This window comes from Aplidium turbinatum, chromosome 3, assembly GCF_918807975.1.
Source record: "Aplidium turbinatum chromosome 3, kaAplTurb1.1, whole genome shotgun sequence".
Taxonomy (NCBI): Eukaryota; Metazoa; Chordata; class Ascidiacea; order Aplousobranchia; family Polyclinidae; genus Aplidium; species Aplidium turbinatum.
This window is the reverse complement of record NC_137474.1, coordinates 29,759,456-29,774,840: the sequence shown is the minus strand read 5'-3', so window position 1 is coordinate 29,774,840 and position 15,385 is coordinate 29,759,456. Positions and strand designations below refer to the sequence as shown.

The window sequence follows — 15,385 nt, the reverse complement described above, 5'->3', positions numbered from 1 at the left end:
GTATTCCTTTTTATGCCTGTCAACTATGGTGCAACTATCTTTCATCCAATAGTAATCGCTTACGTGTTGGATACAATAATTGTTGCAGAATGTTGTTTAATCTGCGGAGACGACGCAGCATCACCTCTGCATTCGTTGATAACAATACCACAACTTTTCAAGCTCTCATTCGTAAAAGTTATACCAGTTTGTAACACGATGTAACTTGTTTTCCAATCAATGAATTAATGAAATAATGCCAACAGACTGTTACTATCAATCTTTGTATGTGGTACAATGCAACTCAGCTCTCCACAACTTTTCAAGTTCTCATTCGTAAAAATTATACCAGTTTGTAACACGATGTAACTTGTTTTCCAATCAATGAATTTATGAAATAATGCCAACAGACTGTTACTATCAATCTTTGTATGTGGTACAATGCAACTCAGCTCTTCGGAGTTGAGTATCTGCTTTGTTTCTACATTTTATGTTTGATTGTAAAATGGACCATGTTGAGTCTGATGTAAATAAATAAATAAATAAATAAATGGGGTCGCATAGAAATATATTTTTCAAAATGGGGTCGCAGAGCAAAAAAGTTTGAGAAGCCCTGGACCAGACCAACATACTCCACGCATGTGCGTCTGGCCCAATAGAGTGTGTGCGTGCACACGTCTTAGCGCAGTAATTTCTTCTCGAAAGAGTCTGTAAATGCCACGTCAGCAATTGGGTGGGTGACAACTTAGACGAATTTTACGTCCCAGGGGAAGAAAAACAGTGACGACATAATCGAATTGACGAATTATGTGATGACCACTTAACCGAACTTGATTGTGTACAAAAGATAGGCTTTCTGCCGGGACCTGGCAATCATTGACGACTTGGGCAAACTGACAAGTTTTCCGAAAACGAGTTATCCAAGTTCTACTGTATGTTGGATAACCGATTATCCGGAAATAAACGTTAACTATCAGACAACCGATCTTCCAAAATTCACAAAATAGTCGATTATAACATCATTTAAAATGCGTAAAGTTTATTGTAAATGTCCAAACATGCCATGTGAATGAAAAATTACTCATTTTCAACATTTTCTGCTTCTGCAATACATTTTTTATAAAGCGCAAAGCATCGACTGTGGAAAAGTGTAAACCACATCAGAGTCTTGTAGCAAAGAGTCCACATGCACCAAATGCTCCTTCTGCTTCCACAGAAGTGGACTGGATGGTAAGCAGAGCTCACAGAGAGCCTGAACATTGGCTGGCCGTTTTCCTGAAGCTTCAAAGTCTTCACATTTGCATTACTTTGCAAGCAACATTAACAGCGCATCAGCTACTTTACTTTCATGCTATGCGGTAAACTGACAAAATTATATTTGGATATCAGGTATCAAAAATATCCACGGTTAATTGGTCAACCGCTTAATGGCTATTTGAATAATCTAATCCTAGGTACTCACTTGCTTAAATTGCGAAATATGCTTTCGTCTTCTTCATTAAAGTTTGACATAGCTGAATTTAATACAAAGACTTTTCTATATTTGCCAAAAAGTGTAATTTTAATATTGAATACTAGAAATATCTTTAGGAAAAAAAAAAGTATTTTAATGTCTTGAAAGAAAGATTCTTTGATTTTAAAGTCAAATCTCTTACTTTCAACAGTTGCTATCCCAAAAGGCAGATTATAAATAAATGATATTTTCACCATTTGAATTAAATTTCACATGCGTTTATCTTCATAAGTGTAGAATCGACTTTTAATTTCTTTCAGTTAAGTAATTAACTTTATCGTATTATTCTAAGCCTACGCTTCTTGAAAACAAAGTTCAGTTGCTTTTTATAAAGTTTTTATCATACTAATATAAAACATATTTTAATATTGTGATGTCACAAATCTCTGGTTTGTACAGTATGACAGAGAACTGTTTAATGTACTGTATCTCTGTATTTTAAAAATCTTCAACAAATTACATCGTTTTACAACAAAAATTTAAAACTGTTGCTTAACATACGCCACATATCAATAAGTCAATGAAAAATGAAACAAAAAAGAACTTAAATAGTCCTTTTTTATATTTAATCTTAAACAGCCAAAGCATATAGGCTATGCATTCGATTTTAGTTTGAAGCAAATGTAATTCGATCTTATTTTTTGCCCTGATCGGCTTTTTTAATCGATCCAAATATAGATTCTTTATTTTGTTTGAATGCATTTTATTTATTCTTTTGTAGCTACTAATACCTCATTGGAGTTTAGCAAATTGCTGCCAAGAGTTTCGATTTCACCCAATAACTATTCTCAATGCTGTTGCTACTTCACCACCCAATCAGGGGCGGATCCAGAGGGGGGCGATTGGGGCGATCGCCCCCCCTAAAACCCAAGAAAGTAGCTTTATTCTTCATTTATATGTATACGATTTGGAAAACAACATATCGAAAGCAATGCTGAATAAGTCTTTCGTCATGTTCAAAGATTAGGTTAGGCTAGGCTATAATAATAACATAGTAGGCCTATAAGGCTATTATTTCGTCGCAGAGTCTAATTACCGAACGAAATTACTAAAATTTAAAAAGTTTCTAAACTTTTTGCCGGCACTGTAGAGCATAGCGATAAATCCCTTAGCCTAGATAAGTTGGTTGGACAGAGCAGGTTATTGGCAACTTTGACGGTCAGACGTGGAACTAAAACCATTGAAATTCTACCTTGAAATTGCATCTAGAAACAGCAAAGCTCAATTTTTTTCAATGAGACTTTAGCATCTTGACACCTAACATCATTGCTACCACGAAATTGCTCAAGTACTGACCCGATAGCATTGACAAAAGTCATTTGCAATGCCTACAACGGCTTGTTACGTCATGTATATAGTGTGGAATCTGCTCTAGGTTCAGAGATCCAACTATGGAAGGAGAAGTGGGAAAATAAAACTGTTCCGGCGACTGCTACAGTCTTACCGATGACGAATACTGCAGTCTTACCGAAGAAGCTTTACAACCGTGTGATGAAAATGTGTAGGCCTACACAATCGTAGACTCTCTTCTAAAAATACTATTAACCTTGCCAGTCAGCGTAGCATCAGCCGAAAGAAGCTTTTCATCTCTTCGGTCGTTGAAAACCTGGCTGAGGAACAGCATTGGCGAGGAAAGACTGAATGGATTGGCCTTACGATACCAGCATCGGGACATTTTAATTGACACAGACTCCGTGGTAAATCGATTTGCCAACAGTAGAAATCGTAAACTTAACTTAGTGTTGTAGTCAAAGGTACGACACCTGTTAGTATTACCCGTACCGGCAAAGTAGCTTTTTATTTTCGTTTTATTTGTGAAGTCCAGAAATAGTTGTTTCTGTTATTGTTAGTTTCTTTTTTTGTCTGGTGCAGCGACAGTGCATGACACGTTTTAAGGAGGACTATATCTTTTGATCGTCATTTAACTATGTTTAACTGCCATTCTATTGCACAAATTGTAGTGTTTCGCTGGTCCAAAATAAAAATTTACAATCTATACTTAGCCTATAGTGGCGATTTTACGGGGGGTGGAGCATAAACCAGTGTTTTGACCTGGCTCCCACTTTTGTTGCTCATTATGTTGAATGTATGCATAACCTTTCCTCATTGCTCTTTGTAACAATTCAAAACTTGTCAGAGGAATAAAACCTCGAAGTTATACAGTAAGTCTATAACCTCAATGTTTGCATCAATATTGGGAAGACAAAATTACCTGTTATTATCTTTCCGAGGTCAATTTTTAAATTGCCGTGAAACAATCAAGAGTGAAACCTTCAGTCTCAACTATAAATGCGGCTAGGTTGCTCAGGCTACAACTTGACATGGCAAGGGCATATCAGCTCTTTATCTCTCCCTTTGTTAAACAACAGCATTGTTGAAGGTTTTTTAAGTTATAGAATGTCAATTTCTCATTATTTGTGTTCGAAATGCTCTCAACGCATCAAACTTGATCTAAATTTTCTAGGGGAGACCCCCGTCGTTATTTGTGCCTGGCTGATCACTTGCCTAAAAGTCAATGACATCGCCCCCCCTAACGTGAATACCTGGATCCGCCCCTGCACCCAATACTACCTTGCTGTTAATCCCTGCCCTACTCAGGTGCACGTGGAAATTTTCATATTTGGTATTCTTGCATTAGCTACTGATACTCAACATCAACATAATGGAGTATTTTTTTAATTTCTTGTTTGTTTTTGTGAAATTGGTATATTCTCATTTTGAAACATTGGGAAGTCAAGGAGGGAAATTCGTTTTTCGTGCACTATGCGCTGCGTTGTGTCAAAGAGTAATCAGAATCACCTGTGTTTATTGTGTTACCTCGCCAATTGTATCGGTTTAAATGCTTAGGCTACAGTATATTTTACAACACAACAAAACTGCAACATATCAAGTACATGTTACTTGGCCCAGGTCGAAATGGTTTATCCTAAATCTTGGCCAACAATGTTTGTACGACATCTTTTCTGAATTGCAAGTGCTTTATATTTCCGTCAATCTCCTTGCGCAAGCACCAAGCTGCAATTACGGATATGTTTACAATATTTGAAAAAGACACAATCACCACTTCTTATAATTAGTGGTCCGTGAGAAATCGAACAAGCGACTCGACTGTTCCGTTTATTATATTGTAGTTTTCCACCATCATAGGTTTCCTGTAACGGTTGAGGTTTTGCTTCAGGTATTGTTTGTGACAGTTTTATATTTTCTTTCCTTGATATTTTGACAACTTTCCTTCGTTTCTGTTTTCCTTTTCTGCTTGGTTCGGAGCAATCTTGCTCATTCTATGCTTGGATGAAATCCTTCAACCTCGTCTGCAACCCTTTGTAAAACATGATTTTCTAGCACATTTTTGTTGTCATTTTCTTTATCTGTAACGTCACCCGTATTTTCTAGTGGTAAAACCACTAATCCGCGATCCTCTTGATCACTCATGTCATCAAGCACAGCAACTGCTTTTAAAGATGTCAGAAATAGTATTGATATATTCAGTAAATTAGCTAGAAATTGCACCATTCCTAAGATTTGATATAAAGTTTAGTCTTTGAATATTACCAACAAAGCTTCTTCTATGTTTCTTAAACTCCAGCAATTACACTACTGCTGACACATACAATATACATTATACAACCGAATGGCCTGCATCGGTAGTAGATCCACTGTTACGACACAAACCTATTTGTAAGATGCATTTGTTGCTTCATGATTCATGAAACTTAGTTTTTTTGTGGCATTATGCTGTTTAAAGTCGAAATTTAGCATAAACAGAGTTCCTAATGTTCCCGTATAGGTCGTAGGACATCATAAAAGAATGTGAAAATACCATATCTTATAATTTTTGCACAAACATAAAATTAGGGATGCTTGTACCCAAAAAGGTATCAAATAATATTACTACTCAGGCATATTATTTCCTCTTCGGTCAGTGAAAGAACGGACAAACTGTGGGAGTGGGACGACCCCCAAAAGTCATATCTTTCCTGAACTTTAATCTATACCTTGGGTTGAATAAATAACTCAGAACAATTTAAATACGATTATGGTATTGTTTCAACTTTAAAATCTCAGTCGAAATCTTGTTTCCAATGTTCATTGGGAACATTAGTTAACCAAAACAACAAAATTGAAAGTGAAGTTTGGCACACTTCTTCTTCTTCTTCTTCTTCTTCTTCTTCTTCTTCTTCTTCTTCTTTTTGCTGATGAGGCAGTAATTCAGGCAACATCTCTCAACTGCTGCAACCAGTGCACTCTATCACTCTTGGGGTCTATTAGGTCCACATGTCATGTATGTCGTAAAATAGAAGGCACACGAAAAAAGAAGACATTTTGAGGAAAAGTACAATATGTGGCAATGCAAAATTTTACAACTATTTCCTTGCAGATAAAGAGTGGAACTCAGCTTCAGTTTTTTTCCAAATGTTTCGGGATTAAAATTTTTTGAAAAAATAAATTATTTGATGTTCCTTGATGTTTTTTGTTGTTGACTAAGAGGCCAAGTTGGGAGAACAAATGACCGAAGTTCGAATCTTCTTAGTTCTACGCTATCAGGGTGCACATACGTTCATTGTGGAAAGACAATTCATGACAATCTTGCAGATGATAATTAAAGTTGACTTACTTGTGTTTCCACATCTGCACAACTTCAACTGCATGGTTTCGCCATGAAAACGCATGAAGAAATCAAGTTTATAATTTTATGATATAATAATACAGTGTCACGAAAAAAACGAACAATAATTTAGAATAAACTATTGCTCATAGGCTTTCTTCTCAAATCGAACACAAGTTTTCAAGTAAAATGTTTCAAATACTAGTTAGCAAAGGTGGACAGGAGCGCGCTACTTTTGTAGCGCCACAACTAGTGCGCTACTTTTGTTACAATATAGCGGTAACGGAGAAGTGCTACATTTGCTTCAGTCGTACTTTTGCTGCCCGCTACTGAAGCGTGACATCATTTGTTTTCAAGATCATTTTAGCTTTGCAAGGTACATAGAGCTTTCCAGTGTCAGTTTTAAGTTTTAAGACAAAATTAGCGCGTAGAAGTAGCAGTAGCGCGCGCTACTTTTGGCACTAATAGCGGTAAGACGTTATTTTTTTATCAACTAAAAGCGAGTAGCGATAGCGCGTTACTTTCCTAATAGCGGCTGCTCATCTCTGCTAGTTAGTGATATTCTCACAAACAATTACTTCGCGATAAATCAGATGAAAAATAAAGCACTGTGGCAGTTCTTGGAAAGGTTTCGTTTCAATTCACTCATCAGCAAACCAATCAAGGCAAAAAACTTCAAAATACAGTAAAATCAATTATTCTGTTATTCGAACAAAGCATAATAGTAAGCGTTGGATACACCGCAGCAGATTATCCACCGATTAAGCAAACTTGGTATTTAAGCAAATTTAACTACTGTTTTCGTTGTGCAACAACATGAATCCGCTGTTGAAGGTCGGTTATTACTAATGCACAAATAAAGGGCACAAACTGACCTTCAATCGACTGATTGGACAAATACTGTATTATCGAAATTGGCCGAAAGATCAGTTGTCGGTGTATCCAACCTTATATGGCACATGTCAGTGTTTTGAAACAGGCTTTGATTTACTTTAAAAAGTAGTTAAATTCTTGATTTTCCCAGGTTATCACAAAGAAGTCTTCTAGCAAGTTGTGTAATCCAGTCGAAGGGAAATCATTTGGTGCCAGGATATGACGACAAGACGAAGGTATCTGGCTATGACAGGCTGAGGAAACTTGTTGAGCACGTAGCTGTTCCGATCGCGATTTCCTTGAAACAACTATACAAAAAGAAACACATGACCGCCCGAATAGCTCAGTTGCTTAAGTGCCTAACTTTACACAGAAAGGAGATCAGCGGCGTTGGTTCGACTCTCGGCATGTACGCTTGAGCAACGCATTTCAACAACTGCCCTCCATTCAGTGGAAACTGTTGGATGAAATAATTCTCAGATAACAAGCGGAAACTTTATTCTGTCAATCTCGGTGACCGGACCTGCGTCAATGGTTCAAAACTCTACATTGTAGAGTTCAAAGAAGCTTTCTCAATCTGAAGGTAAAAATTCATTAAAGCTGACAAATCCGGAATTTCTAGAAGTAAAAGAGATGCGAAATTATGTCACTACTTGTCACATTTTTGGTTGAGCGTTGCGTTATTCATTAACTTGGAAGAAAAAATATTAAATCTTTATATTTTGCGCCCGTTGTTGTAACATTGTATCAAAGTACTACATTGTAAACTACAACACAACAGAATGCTTTCTTTTGCATAATTCCTTACCCAAACTTAATGGCGTGAACGCGAGAGATGTCGAACCGATGTCCTTTCAAACATCACTTAAGCGCTCTCACAACTCGGCTACGCAACCGGGTAAAGAAAACTTGATATAGAAACATCATCATCATCTAGCTCCTTCCTCTCTTCGAGGGTTGGAGGCAATGAAGCGCCAAGTTTCTCTGCTGCGAGATTTTTCTTCTGCAGTTTTGTGATCAAGTCCTGACTAGTCTTCATTATCATTAGTCTAAATTCTTAGTGGTCTGCCCCTGTTTCGTTTTCCATTTAATTTTCCTTCTAGTAATTGTCTTTATATAGAATTATTGTGAATCATACAGCTAAAAGATTTCAATTTTCTTGCTTTAATTGTTTGCAGAATTTCTGTGTTGGTTTGCATCAGGAATTCATAGTATATGTCAATAATTTAACCATGACTAGGCCTGTAAGCATTACTGTAGAAGTAGATTAAGCACAAGATGAAATAATTGTAAGGTCACTTACCTTAGGAACTCCGTCGCTCGTTATGACGTAATCAAGATCAGCTGTAGAGTTTCCGTACTTTATCTTGTAGCTGGTCACCCAACGAGAGTAGGCATTCCGTCCCTGTGTGATTACGCCAGTGACAAAAGTCGGCGATCTTAGATCAATTTGCAGCCATTCTCCTTTTCTTTCTGAAACAATGATTGTTATGAGTTTTAGCTATTTACTTTGATTTACTGGTTCCTCTGATGTCATTAGATCTGTTATCTTGTTTCTGTATGAGACATGACATGGTTGTCTAGATTTTAGAACAGGTAATGAAAAGCCAAGTAGCATATTGTGTAGGGTGCATCATCTGCCCCTCATTTTTTTGTTTCATTTTCTGCAGTGGATTAAAATGTTCCTTTTTATGATTGTTGAAGATGTGCAACTTTTCAGAAGAATTCATTAACATCTAGGGGTACCACAATTGGATTAAATTATGTCATTTTGTGTTATTTTGGGGTCATTCCATGGCTACTGGTACAGTTGTAGAACCACATGTCGTAGATTTTTTATGAAATTTTATATGTAGAACCTCCGTGCAATTCTGAGAAAAGTGATACCAATTTTACCAAAATCGGCAAAGTACTTTTTCAGATATCGACGATTGAAAATTTGCCCTTTTCGTGATCGCTCATGCGTAAACATTAACTGCAAATTTTGTTTGACTTATTATGAAGGTGTTTCAAATGGTAACTTGAAAATTCCACTGCATATGAGTTATCCAAAGTAAGGAGATTCTAAAAAGATATATTGTTTGTTTTTATATCACTACAGGCCACCAAGTGGCTAGTTTCACACACGACTATTTGTGATCAGTCATGCATGACGAAACTTTGATCGCTTATAGCAAAAAACACTCTACTTCGATTTTTCTGCAACTTGGCTTAAATGAAAGGTAATTTTCTTGGCTTTCTAGCTTCCAAACATGAAGTGGGATATTTGAGCAGAAATGAGGTAGTTTGCTGTAGTAAGTGTATCATGTATTTTTTAAAGTGAAGGGTAGCACAGTTTAAACAACTGACTGAGGGGAGACGTTAAAACCAATTCCGTGACCGGTTACAACGTCGTATGCAACAGTTACAACGTTAAATTGGGATTCTCATGAATTGGACAAACACAAACTGAATGGGTTCCGGAAGCTCCTACCAAAACGCACCATTTTGGCCTTAATGTGCAAAATTTTAACAAACCAATCTTCATATCTGGTTGTCTCTTTTTAAACTCCTGATACAACTCATTTAGTGTCACCACAACCAATCTTCCAAAACCTCAACCACGTCAACAAAGGGCTTTCCCTCAAGAGATTATTGATTCTGTTTTGAAGTTCTATGAAGATGATAAATTTAGTAGGTTACTTCCAGGTCAAAAGGATAAATTGTCTGTGGGCAAAAAATGCTATCAACAAAAAAGATTGGTTTTGGTGACACTAAATGAGTTGTATCAGGAGTTTAAAAAGAGACAACCAGATATGAAAACTGGTTTGTCAAAATTTTGCACATTAAGGCCAAAATGGTGCGTTTTGGCAGGAGCTGAGAAAGCAGCAATGGCAAGAGCAATACTAAAGAAAATGAAAAGTTTCAGACAGCCATTAAAAAGATTTGGAGAAGGTTTTGGAAAACCAAGGTTGATTCCAGTGTTGCCGGCCACCAAGTTGGCCGATCTAATCAATGAAGAACACTGGAATCAACCTTGGTTTTCCAAAACTTCTCCAAATCTTTTTAATGGCTGTCTGAAACTTTTTATTTTCTTTAGTATTGCTCTTGCCATTGCTGCTTTCTCAGCTGGCAGTGTCTTGGTGCTGTAAAAGGCAAAGGGAGCAAGTTCCCCAGACAAGTACCATGTGTGTAGCATGAAATACTTGAGTGCTACCTTTGCTACCAGAGAGCTTGTATTCTTCTTTGTTGGTGTAAGACTTCAACAAAGCGCAAGTCGTTTGTTGGTGCATTGACTTGGCACGGTGCTAAAAACCAGTACCAGCCACAGCACAACAAGATAAATTTGACAAGATGTTTAAACTTTGCAATTTCAATGTAATACACCATTTGCACGTCATAAACCAGTATGCCTGATAGAAAGCAAAGAGATAAGTGTTCAACCATGTCGGAGTCGGCGTTTTTGTAATAGCAAAGTACTGGATGCACAGTTGCTTGGGCGTGTGGCCAGTGAAAGCCCTGCATTTTTTTTTGCACATGAAAGGAATAATTCTCTGAAAAGTCTATTGCAATCAAAACTTCACCTTCTTGCAAATTTTCTTTTCTGGACTTGTAATAATTTGATTGTGCTTTGGACACATAACTATGTGGAAGAAGTTAGACCAGCTTCTCAATCAAGGTTTCTATGAAATCTGAAACACTCGTGATCATCGTAACAATTTCTGCTCTATCAACTGTCGTCCAATGTTTAAAAGTGATGTCTTCGTCATGATCCTCAAACAGCGAGTTAATGTAGCTTCTCAAAACTTCTAAAGATGAACATTGGTCAATGGTCACATTTGCAAAACATGCATTCTCTTGAGGTAATATCACAAACCATTAAAGAAAGCAAGTCTTTGTAAGATTCTGCCAAGTTTCCCGCCTCTATCGGTAACTTAGGATTCTCATGAATTAGACAAACACAAACTGAATGGCTTCCGGAAGCTCCTGCCAAAACGCACCATTTTGGCCTTAATGTGCAAAATTTTGACAAACCAATTTTCATATCTGGTTGTCTCTTTTAAACTTTTGATACAACTCATTTAGTGTCACCAAAACCAATCTTTTTTGTTGATAGCATTTTTTGCCCACAGACACTTTATCTTTTTGACCTGGAAGTAACCTACTAAATTCATCATCTTCATAGAACTTCAACACAAAATCAATAATCTCTTGAAGGAAAGCTCTTTGTTGACGTGGTTGAGGTTTTGGAAGATTGGTTTTGGTGACACTAAATGAGTTGTATCAGGAGTTTAAAAAGAGACAACCAGATATGAAGATTGGTTTGTCAAAATTTTGCACATTAAGGCCAAAATGGTGCGTTTTGGTAGGAGCTTCCGGAACCCATTCAGTTTGTGTTTGTCCAATTCATGAGACTCCCAACTTAACGTTGTAACTGTTGCATACGACGTTGTAACCGGTCACGGAATTAGTTTTAACGTCTCTCCTCAGTCAGTTGTTTAAACTGTGCTACCCATCCTTTCTTCACTTTAAAAAATACATGGTGCACTTACTACAGCAAACTACCTCATATCTGCTCAAATATCCCACTTCATATTTGGCAGCTAAAAAACCAAGAAAATTACCTTTCATTTAAGCCAAGTTGCAGAAAAATCGAAGTAGAGAGTTTTTTGCTATAAGCGATCAAAGTTTCGTCATGCATGACTGATCACAAATAGTCATGTGTGAAACTAGCCACTTGGTGGCCTGTAGTGATATAAAAACAAACAATATATCTTTTTAGAATCTCCTTACTTTGGATAACTCATATGCAGTGGTATTTTCAAGTTACCATTTAAAACACCTTCATAATAAGTCAAACAAAATTTGCAGCTAATGTTTACGCATGAGCAATCACAAAAAGAGCAAATTTTCAATCGCCGATATCTGAAAAAGTACTTTGCCGATTTTGGTAAAATTGGTATCACTTTTCTCAGAATTGCACGGAGGTTCTACACATGACATTTCATAAAAAATCTACGACATGTGGTTCTACAACTGTACCAGTAGCCATGGAATGACCCCAAAATAACACAAAATGACATAATTTAATCCAATTGTGGTACCCCTAGATGTTAATGAATTCTTCTGAAAAGTTGCACATCTTCAACAATCATAAAAAGGAACATTTTAATCCACTGCAAAAAATCAAACAAAAAAAATGAGGGGCAGATGATGCACCCTAATATTGTGTGATAAAGTACAGAAATCTAAAAGATTGATGCATGGGATCGAAGATTGCAAGTCAGCTGTTATGAATTTATGCATTCTCATTAACATTCTATCTCATACATTTTTTATTAAACTTGAACACAATCTGGTGACTGACTTAATTGTTATAACCCTGTCACTCTCATTTATTTCGGGTTTGGTAGTTCTGAAAACCATCACTTGAGGACTTTAGCGCGCCGTTTCGTTTGACATCATTCCCTAATTGCGCAGAGCAAAACTTTTACTGTAGTAAAATAAGTTTTACATACGTAGTGGACCACGTACAACAATAAAAGAAAGTAATATACAGCACAACTCAAATGTTATAAATTTGTGTTATAACAAAAAATGACCTTCAGTTCCTTCTTTCATTCTGCTGACTACCGACTTTCTGCTTTATACGAATATGAGCAACGCATTTCAGGACTGCTCTCCATTCAGCGGCACCTAGTGAATGGAATAATTTCTTGGCAACAAGACTTCAACAATCGGAAAACTTCACTCTGCCAATCTCGGTAACCGGCCCTGCGTCAAGTGCCTCTACAAGTATGCGAACAAGTACCAGGAATAACCTATCAAGGCTTTGTCAGTCCGAGGATAAAGATTCAAAACCAAACCAAACCAAACCAAACCAAAATACAGTTTAACTTCCTTGAACGTATCATTGTAAAAGAAGAATACGAAAATATTTGCCTAGGGGGTGCTTTGGGCTGGGTTCCCGTGGCAGACAGCGAACAATATTCAGACCTCTTTTTCAACAAGACGAATTAGAAGCCAATTAAGAACTGTTTGGGAGACTGCACGATACCGGAAACGCTGGCCAAGTTTGCTAGTGCAGCATTTTTTTTATCAAAGGCTGCATCGATAATGATAGAATAATTACCATGGCAATTAATTGTTTCTTCTGCAAAGAGAAGCAAAACTATCAGAGGGAAGAAGAATGATACGTTTTAAGTCTATGTCTGTCTACAGTATATGTCTATGTTTTAATATAAAGAATCCCATTTTGATCAAGATTGTAAACATTGCACTTGCATATCAAGTTTGTTGCTGTGTGACAAAAAAGACAGACACAGCGCTTTAATTCAGTGTGATCATTAGCTTTGTAATATTCCAGTACGCTTTTGTTGTGGCATTTCTGCAACAAACTATTCAAGAACACATTTTACTAAAAGTTCTATTTTGTGATTAAACAAGCACATTACTTTCAAAGATATGATTTACGAAAATAAATATGAATCTTAGTACGGAGCAGAAAATGATATATGCGCTTGGTATTGCCTGCGAGATACTATTAAAACTTACGCCTACTAGATGCTGGCACCCAAGCAGCACTCTGGCTACCCACAGCAACCTTATCCAATCTTCCTTCGGAAGCGACATCACGAGAACTGTACTTTGATGACGCAGTCATGTCGGCATCTTGCACCTCCCCGCTTTTGACGCCGACAAGACACTGAAAGGCTAAATATAAGAGTTTGTTACTACGAAAAATATCACTAAAAAGCTTTGATCTGAAGCCTCAACGAAAAAAAAACGTGCAATCATCAATTAGTTTGCAATATCTTTTTGCTAAGTCAGTAACCCATTGGTCCAATGGTTGTTGGTAATTTTTCCGTTAAGCCTAAGTTTGATTTAAAATAAAGTTACACTAATAACTTTTAAAAGCATCTTCCAGTTACCCTGAGATTGTATTTACAGTATACCTAAATTGTGCATTTTTTTGCTAGCAGGATGAACAACGGTAAACTGTGCAAGCCGTCGGTGAAGCACGAAAGAATTTTTCGTGTTCTTATTTGATGCTCTAATGTAGCAAATGAACATCAAAGCCACTGGCAAAAATGTTCCTTCAATTTGTTTAATAAAAACTTACCCAGATTAATGTCGTTTAGATGTACAAGTCTGAGAAGTTTTACGTGATCTGCAAAAAAAGCCACTCCTTAAGTTCACGTAGCTCTGCAGTTCATTGGTGCTGTTTGGGGTATCAATCCCTAAACAGCACCAAGTCCCAGGACCATCTTCTTGTCAGCTTACCACCCAGTGCAGCAAGTGGGAACTTTCAATATGCAACTCTTTCGCACAAGAATGAGTCGATTTGTGGTGTATTAATCAAATTTAGAAGACTCTATAGAAGAAGTTCATCTATAAATCCAATCAATCACCGGTTCTTTATAGACGTACAGTATATAATTATAATCTGTTAATGTCCAAGTTATATCTAGCTGTCGGGTGCATAGCTGAGTGGTGGGAACCCTGGCACGCCACTCAAAAGGGCGCTGGTTCGACACAATTCAAGAGCACGTGTCTGTGTCTTTGGTAAGCCACTTAGAAGTATGTCTGAAGGTGGACATAAGGATTGGCTTTTTTGCTTTTCCGTCCACTAAATCTAAAACTTCAATCTCCGATGTAAGCCTAGATATAACAAAAATATTCAACTACCATCAACGTAATAACCTTCGAGAACTCGAACTCGCTGCAGAAGTTGATCCACATCATAACGATTACAATTGCATCGTCCAGGAGGTCCTGGGGGTCCGTGGTCTCCCTTGATTCCCTGCAATCCTGTCGGTCCTCGCTTTCCCGCTCGTCCAAAGATCACTTCTGTTTGCTGAGATATCCCTGGATCACGTCGAAGAGGAAGACAAAGATCTTCGGACTGAGCATCCACAGAGAATAAGAACAACGCTGTGATAATAATCAGTTTTGCGACAATCATCATCAGCTTTGTCAGCAACAACCCAGCTCACATGCTTGAAACAAAAAAAAAACGTGGTGAAGAAATAAATAACTGAGAATGAGAATAAATTTATGGAAAGTAACACAGGGTGTTTTAGACGAACTCTTGTAGTTTGAATTAAGAAAGTTATTATTGCCTTGGACTTTCATTGAATAGTGTCATGTTAAAAGCGTTGCAGTTTTCAACTTAGATGCTGTCATTTTGCAAATTTATAGATGAAAATAAAAAATATTTGATTGATAAATAAATATAGATATATAAATATAGATAAAATATAGATAAATATAAATATATATATATAAATAAAAATAAATATATAAATATAGATAAAAGTATTACGATAAGAAATACAGTTTGTAAAGGTATATTTGATGTAGGCACACATATAAAATGACATAAACAAAACTAATATAGGCTAGATTCTATGCTCTCCAAACCTTCTTAACCG

At 36.9% G+C, this 15,385-nt stretch overlaps 2 protein-coding genes across 2 annotated transcripts in view; both read right to left on the bottom strand.

Moving 5' to 3' along the window:
* Positions 1–1,782, bottom strand: part of LOC145767083 (uncharacterized) — a 65,242-nt gene extending 63,460 nt beyond the window's left edge. Inside the window, exon 1 of the mRNA XM_082578830.1 lies at positions 1,442–1,782. Coding sequence (XP_082434956.1) covers positions 1,442–1,689 — 248 coding nt within the window. The 5' untranslated portion in view covers positions 1,690–1,782. The remainder of the gene's footprint in view (positions 1–1,441) is intronic.
* Positions 1,783–6,169: 4,387 nt separating this feature from the next.
* On the bottom strand, positions 6,170–14,933 carry LOC145767332 (retinoschisin-like). Its single transcript, XM_082579133.1, has 5 exons — positions 14,655–14,933; positions 14,074–14,121; positions 13,506–13,664; positions 8,275–8,444; positions 6,170–7,279 (listed from the first exon to the last, which is right to left on the bottom strand). Exons 1-5 carry the CDS (start codon positions 14,917–14,919, stop codon positions 7,142–7,144), a joined length of 780 nt encoding a protein of 259 aa, XP_082435259.1. The 5' UTR covers positions 14,920–14,933; the 3' UTR covers positions 6,170–7,141.
* Between the last annotated feature and the right edge of the window lie 452 nt (positions 14,934–15,385).